This window comes from Triturus cristatus, chromosome 3_2 (genome assembly GCF_964204655.1).
Source record: "Triturus cristatus chromosome 3_2, aTriCri1.1, whole genome shotgun sequence".
NCBI lineage: Eukaryota > Metazoa > Chordata > Amphibia > Caudata > Salamandridae > Triturus > Triturus cristatus.
Genome location: NC_140584.1, coordinates 1,082,011,511 through 1,082,024,948, shown reverse-complemented (window position 1 = coordinate 1,082,024,948; position 13,438 = coordinate 1,082,011,511). Strand labels below are relative to the sequence as shown.

At 44.7% G+C, this 13,438-nt stretch overlaps 1 protein-coding gene across 3 annotated transcripts in view; it reads left to right on the top strand.

The window, feature by feature from the left end:
* LOC146859157 (S-adenosyl-L-methionine-dependent tRNA 4-demethylwyosine synthase TYW1-like) overlaps nucleotides 1–13,438 on the top strand; it is a 590,982-nt gene that overhangs the window by 184,653 nt on the left and 392,891 nt on the right. For all 3 annotated transcript variants that reach the window (XM_085649816.1, XM_085649818.1, XM_085649817.1), the window contains one exon: nucleotides 8,673–8,795. In XM_085649816.1, the coding sequence (XP_085505942.1) occupies nucleotides 8,673–8,795 (123 nt within the window). The remainder of the gene's footprint in view (nucleotides 1–8,672; nucleotides 8,796–13,438) is intronic.

Sequence of the window (13,438 nt, the reverse complement as noted above, 5' to 3'; positions counted from 1 at the left end):
GGAACAACTGTTCGAAGCACTAGTAGATGAAAAATTGAACCAGCTGAAAAAAGATAACGAAACGGCTACATCTATGGGGGCGCTACAGTTGCGAGGTATGAGAAGAGGAACACCTTCCAGGAGACCAACAGGCAGAGGAAATCAACAGCCTGGGGCAACACACCAAACCACCCAGCAAAGTTATCAAGGGGGTAACCAGGGACAGCAGCAGGGACAGCATCAGCAGAACTGGCAGTACCAGCCCCGAGGACAATACTTTTGAGGGCGTGGCCAAGGAAGGGGTAACGGCCAGAGGGGAAGTCAGCCTCCCACAGGAAAGTGACTCACCAGCAAAAACAACGCACTCCTGGATGAGACCTCAGGAAGTGCAGAAAAAGCCAAGACAAAAACCAGCAAAAAATCTAAATCTTCAACAGCTCCTCCAACACACATCACCGGTAGGAGGCAGATTAAGACACTTCCTCCAGGAGTGGAGGAAAATAACATCAGACGAATGGATATTGAACCTCATACAATATGGGTACTGTATAGACCTGGAAAGGCCACCGCAAAACAGAAGGCCAAGGGTCAGAGTGCGCACAACAGAAGAGCTGACACACTTGAGGCAGGAAGCAAGAGAACTGCTAAAGAAAAGCCATATAAATTGTGCCACAAAAACAGAACAAAGGGGTATACTCAACCTACTTCCTCATACTAAAGGTAGACGGAACATTACGTCCAATTCTAGACCTCCGATTCCTAAACAGGTTCATAAAGACTCAAAAGTTCAAGATGACCTCGCTCCAAGAGGTCATACCTCAACTACAAAAAGGAGACTACATGGAAGCTATAGACTTAAAGGACGCCTACTTGCACATCCCCATCAACAGCAAACACAAACACCTCCTCAGGTTCACAATAGGCACAAATCACTACCAGTTCACAGTGCTAGCTTTCGGACTAATATCAGCATCAAGAGTCTTCACAAAATGTTTGGCAGAAGTAGCAGCACACTTAAGGAGGAAGGGGATACATGTATACAGGAAGGGGATACATGTATACCCATACCTCGACGACTGGCTGGTAAAAGCAAGCTCATACCACAGGTGCAAGAGGCTCATAGAGATAGTGATACAGACTCTTGCCCAACTGGGGTTTTCGATCCATTGGGAGAAGACGTCAATAGAGCCAGAACAACTGAAGAGATTCTTAGGAGCAGAGATCAACACCATACAGAGCACGGTGATTTCATGTGCAAAGAGGACTCTGGCTATATGCAAGGAGATGCGTCTTTACCGCAAGGGGCAAGCTCTGACAGTGAGGACTGTGAGCAAACTGATGGGGATGATGGCATCATGCATACATTTGGTACCGAATATTCGCCTACACATGAGACCATTCCAAGATTGGATCCAGCAGCAATGGTCACAAGCAACAGGGAGTTGGGAGGATCTAGTGGTTGTAACACAGACCGAAATAGCATGGTGGAACCAGAAGAACTTAGCACAGGGGAGACCATTCACACAACCAACTCCAACTGTAACCATTACAACAGACTCCTACCAGAAGGGGTGGGGAGCGTACACAAACAACCTCAAAATAAGGGGGTTGTGGGGACTTCAAGATGCAATAAAGCACATCAACTACCTAGAACTCAAGACAGTGTTCCTAGCCTTAAAGGCCTTTCAGAAACTGCTGTACCGGAACAGAGTACTGATACAAACAGACAATACAACTACCATGTTCTACATCAACAAGCAAGGAGGGACACGTTCAGTGACACTCTCCCAGCTAGCACAGGAAATATGGAGATGGCCAATCCCCAGAAAAATAGACCTGTTAGCAATACATCTACCAGGGAAGGACAATGTAGCAGCAGACTGGCTCAGCAGACAGACGTCAGCATCCCACGAATGGGAGATCAACCAACAGGAAATCCAGAAGGTATTCCACAAATGGGGGACTCCACAAATAGACCTCTTTGCAACACACCAAAATGCAAAATGCCAAAACTTCGCATCCAGAGTACCGTGCAAACAGTCCCTGGGGAATGTGCTATGGATAAGCTGGTCAGGGACATTTGCCTACGCTTTTCCACCAATACCGCTACTAAACAGAGTGCTGAACAAGTGCAGGTTCAGCAGCATGACGCTCATCCTGATAGCGCCCCAGTGGGCCAGACAAACATGGTTCTCACAAATAATGGAGATGTCACAAACGCACGCACACAGGTTCCCCGCCAGGAAGGACCTGCTAACGATGCAAAACGGTAGAGTACTACACCCCGAACTAGAAAGCCTCAGCCTAGATGCATGGCTCCTGAGGACCTAGAGTTCGCACACCTCAAATTACTGGCAAGCATGATGGCGGTACTCAGAGGCAAGAAGACCGACCACAAGAAAGTGCTACGTAGCAAAGTGGAAAAGATTCACCGAATGGTGCATTAGGGAGAATCTGCAAACAAAAATTACTAAGGAATCAACAGTACTAAGATACTTGACGCATCTACTGCAGAATAAACTAGGCTACACATCCCTAAGGGTCTACTTCGCGGCAATTGTGGCTTACACAAGAGGAGAAACAGTGAAAAGTTTCTTCACATCACAGGTGGTAAAAAGATTCCTAGAAAGTGCAAAAAGGATCGCACCTCCAGGCAGAATGCCAGCACCAGCATGGAACCTCAATGTAGTGCTAACACAACTGATGAAGGCACCATTTGAGCCTATTCACAAAGCTACGCTGCATATGGTCACACTAAAGACAGCCTTCCTAGTGGCTATTACATCACTGCGAAGAGTAAGTGAATTGCAAGCGCTAACACTCCAAGAACCCTACCTGCAAATACACAGTGATAGGATTGTAATGAGAACGGACCCGCATTTCATGCCAAAGGTGGTGTCTAAGTTCCACATCAACCAGACAGTTCAAATACCAAGTTTTTTCCAAAAACCGTCCACGAGCACAGAAAGGGCCTTACACACACTGGACGCCAGGAGGGCAGTGATGCACTATATGGAAAGGACAAAAGAGTGCAGAAAAACAAAGCAATTTTTTGTATCCTTAGCCAGCAGTTTTTGGGGACGACCTGTTACCAAAAATACCATTGCACGATGGATTGCACAAACCATACTGCTCTGCCACAAACAGGCAGCTCAGCCATTACAAGGTGCAGTTCATGCTCACTCAACGAAGAAAGGAGCAAGAATTGCGTTTCTAGCCAACACACCAATTCAAGACATTTGCCGAGCGGCTACATGGTCTTCAGTGCACACGTTCATGAAACACTACTGCGTGGATATCCAAATGAACAAAGAAGCGCAAGTGGGACAGAAGGTCTTGCAACACATTTTCAGTAACCAATGCTCATCTTCCATCCAACCACCACTATAAGGACAAACCGCTACAAAGTCGATGCACAGCATAGTATATCCAGAAAGATTCACGCTGCAAAATGTATAGTTTCATACCTGTCGGTGTAGTTTTGCAGCTTGAAGATTTTCTGGATTCACTAGCGAACCCACCCTCCCCCGCCAGAAAGATGAGACAGGAGGGTAAAGGGGGGCAGAAGGTGAAAGACTTTACAAGGACTAAATGAAGAACTAGCAAGGAAAAAGAAAAGAAGAAAAAAGAATCCGAAGATGGCGACCAAAGGTGGGAGCTTCCGGAGGAAGCGCGTCGACGTCACGAAGGACACCAAATGGTGGTATGTCGACGCCCACCAGGGCCACGAAAAAAAGAGAAGAAATACTACAATTCCGGACCCAATCACTAGATGGCGGAATAATGCACAGCATAGTGAATCCAGAAAGTCAAGCTGCAAAACTACACCGACCGGTAAGAAACTGTATGTTATGCCCCAAACTTCCCTCTTTGGACATTGCCAAGATGCCGGTAGTTGTCAGCACTGTACAACATAGATGGACTGCAGCTGGGATAAAGATATTGGTGGACCTGGTAGAGGACAATAAGTTCCTGTTTTTTAAAACCATGCTGACTGTGTATGACTTGGGCCCAGGTCAGTTCCTGTTTATATTCCGCCCTGTGAAGAGCAATGGGGCAAACAAGGCAATCAGAGCAAGATTTATCCAACACTGTGGGACAGTTGGAGATGATTCTGACCAATGAGCGGACTAAACAGTTTGACAGGCTTATATCTTTACTAAGATGAGTGTATCCCCTAAAGTTCATAATAGTTTTGGGTATGTAATTGTTGATACAGCTTAAATTATGGGTATAATAAGGTCAAGAATGAAGATCTTCCGCCAAAATATTCTTAATCTTTATTTCATTTGTATCTTAATGTATGATGCCAAAAGGAAGCCTTCTGAGAATTATTAACACATTTTGCATGGATTAATTACAGGTGTAAGCTTTTACAGTATTTAATTACATCCTATAAGCTTGGTCTGAAAATGTGTTCTGTTATCAGAAAGCATTTTGAGACCTAGCTTCTTGGATGCATGTAAACACTTTAAAAACTAATTCCTGTACACACAGAATGGGACAGGTGTTAAGACTGTATACCCTGGGGTAACGGGGACGGCTCCTTCGCTAACGGCAGTGGAAAAGGGAAAAAATAAAATGATAATAACAAGGTTATTGTTAGACCTGGCATCATTGGTGTGGGTTTCTCCTGTATTTTTGCCTTTGCATCATGTGTTTTTGCTGTCAATTGGACCTCGTTTTGCTGGTCTAGATGCTTTGGGCACTTTGCCAAATCTGTTCAGTGCCAAAGCGCAAGTGCTCCCTTTGTAAATTGTTGTTATGGATTGGTGTTTCCATAATTACCTTATTTGGTTTACTAGTCAGTTCCTAGTACAGTGCACTGTGTGTGCCCTGGGCCTGTAAATCAAATGCTGCTAGTGGGCCTGCAGCACTGGTTGTGCCACCCACATAAACAGCCTGTAAATGTAACTCAGGCCTGCCATTGCAGTGCCTGTGTGCAATCTAGTACTGCCATATCGACTTTGAAAGTACACCCACTTGCCAGGCCCTAACCTTCCCTTTTCTTACATGTTAGTCACCCTTAAGGTAGGCCCAAGGGACCCCTGTGGGCAGGGTGCAGTGTATGTGAAGCAAGGGACCCCTGTGGGCAGGGTGCAGTGTATGTGAAAGGTAGGACATGCCCTGATGTGTGTGGTATGTCCTGATAGTGAAATACTGCCAATTTCGTTTTTCACTATTGCAAGGCTATCTGTTTCCATAGGATAGAATGGGGAGTTTGCTTGTAACATCTTGTAAGCATAACTACCCCTGGGAACAATGTAGGAAAATAAAGTTTAGGATGCCTGAAATCGGAATGTTAAAATGCATCTTTTAGTGAGGGTGATTTTTACTTTCCGTGTTTGAAAATACCACTTTTAGAAAGTAGGTATTTTCTTGCTTAGCCATCTAGTGTGCCTCTGCTAGGATGTGTATTGACTGTCTGGCTTTGGAGTGACAGGGGCTGGGGATGTGCAGTGGCTCCAGAGAGTCTGGATAAGTCGGGGCTGGGCTGAATAGACCTGGTCTGCATTTAGACTAGGGGGAGGAGATTTCCTTTTACCTGAATGGGCCATGTCTGCTTTCCACAATTCTGTCTCCACCTCCTGCCAGGAAGCTGCACCAGAGAGGACAGAACTGGTTTTGACTAAGCACAGGGCTTCTCTGCAACCAGAGAACAAAAGATTTTGCTGTATAAATATTGGGCCCCAGAACCCAGAACTTTAGATCACTTTTGGGAATCAAGATGAACTTTTGTCAAGGAGAAGAGCTGGAGAAATACTGCCCTTGTGGTGTTTGCTGTCTGGGGTTGGCCTGCAGTGACTACATTGTGCCAAGGAAAGGGAAAAGGACTTTTTCTGTTGGCTGTGTCCCATGCTTGAGGTTGATCTCCAAGGGCTTGAAACTGCGCTTGCCTACTATTCTGAAGTCTCAGGGACACAAAGACTTCACCCCCAGCTCCCCTGAACTTCCTTGCTGGGAGTTCTGACCTGCTAAGTGGTGCCTGCTGTTGTTTGGGACCTCTGGAGGCTGTTTGCCGCTGGGTGCTTGAAAAGTAACGCAACTTCGAGAAGAGTGACGCATCACCGAAGAATTAGTCGCAGCGCCTGCCCGCGGCTCGAGAAGTCGCCACAATGAGTACACCGATCTCCGAGATCACCGCACCGATACCGACGCAAGGCCTGCTGTGCGGCTGCAAAAACCCATGCATCGTCGCATCGCATGAGGCGCCAAGTCTGTTGCATCGTTGGGGGACGCAGTAAGAAACAGATGCATCACCTTCCCACGCAGTAAAAAAACGACGCATCACCTCCTCTCTGGTAAGGAATGGACGCATCACCTCCCCTGCGCAGCTGTAAGTAACCGACGCATCACCTCCCCCTGAGCAAGGAACTGGCGCATCACCTTCCCTGCGACCCTTTTTGTTTGTGGGCGTGACACATCCAAGGTACTTTATGTGAAAAGTGTTGCATCTTGCAATTTGCTTTGAACTGAACTATTTCTACCATTTGAAAGTCACATTTTTGGTACACTATTGTTGAATTTGGTCGTTTTGGTCTTGTTTGGTTTAGATAAAGATTACTTATTTTTCTACACTAGTGTGGTGTCCATTTGTAGTGTTTTCACTGTATTACTGTAAGTGTTTACACACTGCCTCTGAGATAAGCCTGTCTGATCGTGCCAAGGGGTTATTTTAGAAGTGTGTCCCCCTTACCCTGACTAGAAGCAAGGGTCCTTATTTGGACAAAGGTACCTACCTCTGCCAAATAGAGACCCCCTATTTCTAACAGTTATCATTTTATTTTTCGTTGCTGCTCGACCGGGTTAGGACAGAGTGGGGCTGGTGGCTGCAGCAGGAGGAGTGTACTGTGCACACTAAGGGGTCGATTACGATGGTGGTCGGAAAAGCATTCCGACCGCCGTGGTAGCGGAAGGTTTCCGTCCGCAGGTACTGCGGTGATGGTCAGATTAGGATGCACTGCCTGAAACCTCCTACCGCGACGGTCGGATTCCACGATACACTGCCGAGAACGTCCGGAAAAGCTGAAAATCCATCCGCGGCGGTAGTAGTTGCTGCGGAAAGACCCAAAACCGCCATTTGCCCAGAGGTCAGGAACATGTGGAGGTGTCCAGGATTCAATTTTTGCTAACTGCAGTAGTGCTTCTGCCGTCTCCGAATGGCCGGATTCTCCGCTGCGGTGTCATGGGCTGTTTGAGGAATCGTGATTTGTCTGGCGGTCGTAACCGCATTCTGCACGTCGGTCTTGCTCTATTGGCTCTGTCCGCCACCTGTGTGGAAGGAGATTTCTGGCGGATCCCGAAACTCCGCAGCAGATGGGAAATGAGCTATCTTTGCCCATCGTAATATGGCGGACGCGAGGACAGCTGATGGAGTGCGGAAAAGGACATTTTTCCCCAGCACCGCGGATGTGCCTACGACCGCCATCGTAATCTGCCCCTAAGTGCGCATGACTGTTTGGCCAGCCCCAAACCATCATGCGCACTTTGCAGGTTCCCCACCAAGCTGCATTACACAGCTTAGTGGGGAACATGCCCAGTCCCTCATTCCCCATTTGAGCTCCAATCCACGGCGCTTAGACCAATCACAGCGCTGCATTGCAGCGTTGTGATTGGCTTAGGGGGGGGGCCTGTGTGCTTCCGAACTCTACAGCAACGATGGCGAGAGATGGCGGCAGCCCAACGCGAGCAGGGTAGTGCTTTTTATTTTTTCAAATATTTTGTTCCCCCTCAATCCTCCTGCCCCCCCCCCCCCCCACCCCATTCCCTGCCAGCTGACATTGCAGGGGTAGAAGGCCATATTAGTTTGGACTCAGCCATATGCAAATCAGTCTTGACCCTGCGCCCAAAAGGGACAGTCCAGCCCGAACTACCAGGCCAGGTCCTCCCTGGACTGGAAACAAGCATCCTAGGACCGGTTTCGGGCTTTCACCCCTCTTCAGCCAGGATAGCTTGACTCCAGTGGCATGGAGAGCACGGGACCCACGTCTGGGCATACCCGTCCCACTCGGGTTGACAAATGCAAAAAGAACAATTGATGGACAGAATGCAGAACAATGTCATACATTCACCCCAGTACAGAGATCTGGGCCTAAATCCATCATTTTTTTACTCACCACGCCATACCAGTTTGGACCCAGCCATATGCAAATCAGTCTTAACCCTGCACCCAATGGGGACAGTCCAGCCCGAACTGCCAGGCCTGGTCCTCCCTGGACTGAAAACAAGCATCCTAGGACCGGTTTCATTGTCTAAGTTGTTAATTGTGGTGGTGGATATTGGTTAGGCCTGGGTGGTGAACTCTGCTCCGATTGCAGATTTTGCAGTTTTTTCTGGTTACCGCGGAGTGCAAAAAACTCCACTCCGTGTAGCTCAGCAGACTTTTTTCCCAGCTCGCACTTGCTAACCGTTCGCGCCGCACTCCGCTACTTGCGGAACTCCACAGTTTTTATGTCACTTTGCGGAGTTCCATGCAGCAGAACAGTGCAAACTCCACCCAAGCCTGATATTGGTTCCTTTTGGCTATGCAAACTGTGCTAGCTTCCCAGAATGGCCCAGCAGTATATTGTACTGTATTAATCATTAAGGGTTGTCTGTATTCTGTATTGCCTGTTTGCATACCTAGACTCCATTACATGTGGCTTCTGATGAGATGCTTTCCCTGTGAATTCTTCTCTCTGGTCATTTTGCAGCAGGAGGAGCAGTTCGAAACAACCAGTGAAGAGGAGTCTGGTGCAGAAGATGAAGCAGGGACCAACTCGGTTGTTGATGTCGAAGACTTGGGCAAGATTATGAGCCACATGAAAAAAGCGAAGGTACCCACTGAGGTTTTGTTTTTTGAATGGATAACCTAGCAAGGATATGGGTACATGGAATTCGTATTCAGTAGGGTTGTTTTGTATTTATGGCACTGCACATCACATTCCATACCTGAGACCAAGCAGTGATGTCGTTATCAAGAGGGTTGTAGCTTTCGGTAACAAAGGTCTTAATGGCCCAATTAATCCCACTTGAATCGCCAAAGTAAATTATTGTGGCTTTATTTCATTTGACATTTTTTAGTGATTGTAATTAACTTAAAGTATATCTCACATGGGGCTTCAAATTAAGTATATTTTCACTAGTGTTAAATCCATCACGCGTTTGTATGCCTACACATTTGAAAATCACTTGTTTGCCCGGCCTAGGAAGTGCTAATTAAATTATCAAGTCTTAATTAACTATCTGTTATCTTATAGTAAACTTATGGCGCCAGAAAGGGCTCATTCCCCGATTTCTACAAAGAAAGATGGGACTGTTCACTTTTTATAGCATTCCCATGATCTGAATGGGGAAGTGTTTGTGAGCATGTTACACAAGAGATAACCATGTAATATGCTAATATATAAATAGGTTCTGCTGATCTAATAACCATGGTCCACATGTAACAACATTTGTAATAGCGATAACCTAATTGTGATTTTTTGCGAATCGCAGTTAGGTATTCGCTATTACAAATGTATGAAACGCCAAGAGTATAGTGATTTGTAGGGGTTCACAAATCGACCTACATCATTAATATTAATGAGGTAGGTCGCAATTTGCGACCCCTTAGGAATCGCTGAAATCACAGGGATGGTGGCCTGCTGCAGTAGTAGGAGGTGAAATGCAAATGTTTTGAGACCGCATTGTGGTCACAAAACATACCTACATACCGATGCGATTCGGTATTAGGAAGGGACATCCCAAACACGCCCCTTCTTCATAGCAAATCGCTAACCCATTTTGCGATTCGGTAATTTGTTACCGAATCACAAAATAGGGTTTGGTACATTGGGAACGCCTTTTTCCGGTCGCAAACGGCCCGATTCTGTGAATTGGGCAGTTTGCGACCTTAAAAAGGTACATACGTGTGGCCCCAGGAGGTTAAAGCACAGTGATTTGTACATGTTGCCTAAGCCCTGGGATAGTTCTATAGGACCATCCTGCACGTTACTCAATGTCTTTTTTTAATTGTGCTTATTTGTGTGTAGTTAGCGTGGAATTGTGTGTGTTCATTTAAGGGACTGCTTATTGATATTGAAAATTAAGTGAAATATTAATTACTGTAAGTGAAGCATTTCATTGTCTAATTAAAATAAGGGAAAATATTTGATTATCAAGTTCATAAGTTAGAGTTTTAGTAAAAAGCATGTACATTGTTTAAATAGAAATAAATCTTCAGTCTGTTGAAATAAGAATGTTGTTAAGCTACTGCCTCCATGGTAGAGCTAACAGCGGGCGCTGATGGCAATTAGGATGTTAAAGTTTTTATGTTTTTATAAGGATGCTTACTAAACAAACAGAAAGAAATAAGCTTAGCGAAGAGGGTTTAGACTGTACTGTGAATGCATTGTCATGCTTGGAAACGTAATTCGCTCAAGGGAATCAAATTAGACCTAGAGTATGTTTCACTTATGATGTTATACGTGTATTACATGAATGATGTAAAATCTGTGAGGTTTAAGCTACGTTACAATTTGGTAAAATCTAATGTTTAAAAATAAAAAAAACTCTGAAATTCAGCAGTTATAATTTCCTGAGCCAACTATAACTTGCGTCTCTGCCATGCACTGTTTGACCTCACGTTACATCACGTACAACATGTTAAACGACATCACATTACTCACATCAGGCCGTCATTGTGACCTCCTCCTATAGGGTTTGTGGACTTGTAGTAATTCAACACAATACACATTTTTCAATTCGCCTTAATTGGATTACGCTCTTAAAGACTTCGTATGACCCACATTTTAAGTCAAGAGGTTTACATTATATTCTGTAAAGACACCATCTGTCAGGCACAAATGGACAACATCCCTTAGTTAAGTAAAATACCCTACACACGTTCTTTAGATGGGCATAATGGCATACAACCTTACAGCAGTGCTTGCACCACCAGTACGAGATAAACCTCCTTTAAGTGGGACACCCCTATGTTCTGCATTATTCCGTAACCTGCAGCATCTCAAAATCTTTATTGAAGTTCTGGAAATAAACCTGCACAGCTTATAGAATTTGTCTATACTACTTTATTACAGATATTTAACAAGGGTATGTACCTAGTTATCCACATGTGGCTAATGTATTGTCAACAGCAGCTTTGACCTTTCTCAAAGATTTTTTAGAACTGGCTTTAACTGTAAGCCACAACTTACTTTCAACCATACCTCTGCAACGCACATCAAGTGCGCTCCGCTTTTCCTAGTTTAACATGAGTACCTCCATCCCAAGGTTTAGTAATTTGTAAATGGTGCACCATACAAGGTTTAAAATGCACAACTTCAATTGTCTCCATGGCTTACGTAATTTCCATGCTATCGACCCACAGACCTGTACACTTAGTAGCTCTATGCTGTGTATGACGATGGTGTTATTACTGATGTAATCAATGATGTCATTTAACATGTCATGAGCGATGTAATGTGAGGTGATAAGCAGTGCATGGCAGTGGAGCAAGTTATAGTAGGCTCAGTAAATTAGAACTGGTGATTTTCACTAGTGTTTTGTTTTTCAAAGATTAGTTTTTGCCTTATTTCAGCACCTAATTACAATGTCATTTAACCTTTGTTTCTCCAATAAATATATGTATATATTTCTCTGCGACTGAGAAGATTTGTAGGCTGAGCAAACACGTGGAAAGGGGATACTGTACTTATGCTGACTTTTCTCCTTAACTATTATAGCTCCTTTACACATATGTTATGCCTCAAATGACTGCAAAGAACACAACTCCCCTCACATTTTGCACCCTTTTGTTTCATGCCTGCATTAACATCTATGTGCTAATTTACTTCAGCCCACTCTTCAGGAAAAGCTTTAAATTCAACTACGTATATTCCAAAAATATGGCGTTCAGGAATGCCTCACTTTTGTCTGCAATACAAAATGTTTGAGTTCTAGTTGTTTATTAGAACTCTATGGTGATGCTGCATTTGAATACTAGGAAAATAACAGACAGACCCATGATGGTGTTGGAAGTACATGTTGGACACTGCATGTCAGAATGTGTTACTGAAATGGGTGAGAAAGAAATTTGAGAGCCCCAAGAAAATGCCTTCATTCCAGCTTTCTAGAGCACTCACCATAATTCCTATTACATAAAGAAACCCCTTCTTTTGTTTCTAAAGGAGCTGTGTCAAGTTTTACAGCTCCAATTTCATCAAGGTGGTTTCGGTGTGCCACTTTTGTCAAATGCAGAATGTATCGCTCTTGTTGTTAATTAGACCACTGTGGAAAACTGCAGTTGATTACTAGGAAGTTAATTGACAGACTGCTGCTTGTGATAAAAGTATGTGTTGTGTCCACAAGAACTCCTCAGAATCTGGGCGATGCACAAAGGGGTCCACCTCCGGACATCCCAAACTCTGACTTAGGATACACAGAGTATTGAGGCGATCACGCGACGGATAGTAATTAGGGTAGGAGCAGCGGGGAACAGGATATCTGTAAATAGAAAACACAGGATTAATACAGTCGTAGAACACTTGCTACTCTCAAAGTCTCACTACAGGAACCAGTACCTGCCATCAAAATCAAGAAGTCTGCGTTTTCTTTTCCTAACCAGATAAGATACATCTCTCAAACTGGCGGTATAAATACCTAGAAACAAAACAGAACAATTACCAATCCACTCACATATCTTGTCCTTCTACAAGAAGAAACAAAATAGCCTCATACATACCCTTCCATCATTCCCAAAACAAAGATGCAAAAAGGATAACAGAAAATAAGTGGAGAGTATCCCCTTAATCTTGGATCCTTTAGATAGATTCGTAGATTAATGAAACCCTGTGAAGAATGCTAAGAACAACGGAAATAGTCTCACAATCAAGAACTAAGGCTGAAACCACGCAGAGCCAATGTATTCCTCTTGACTCGATTCTTCACTCCACAACAATTATCATCCTGATTGAATGTGAAGATTAATAATAGGAAAAGAGATATCCTGAATGCATAAATAACGAACACTAAAGTCGTGATACTAGAACTAAATATATTAGCCCCCTTTATAAATAGTAACTCACTGTTAACCACGTGAGAAGGGGTTCAGTCCTTGATGAACGTGAAGAAAAGGTCTCGTTCAGCAAACATGATATAGACCTGCTCCTCGGGGCCGCTGTTTGCCGATTTCATGTGAGAGCGTGTTTAGAGACAAACTTCCTCGTCAGCCGTAAGGGAGCTCCGAAAATCCTTTCCCTCAGCTTAGGGGCAGGCAAGAGACACTCGCGCTCTAACTGCTCACCACGAGCGCCGACACAGACTGTCGTCTGCAGAGCCACGAGTGAAGTCAGGAACGGGAAACTTCACCAGATAGGAGTCCTCAGACTCGGAACGGATTGACCAACAATGAAGTCGAGGGTGCGCTCCAGAGAAAGCACACGGAGGTTTTGATGAGCAGAGCAGCGCTCTGCGAAGCAAAACTTATAATCCAATTTAG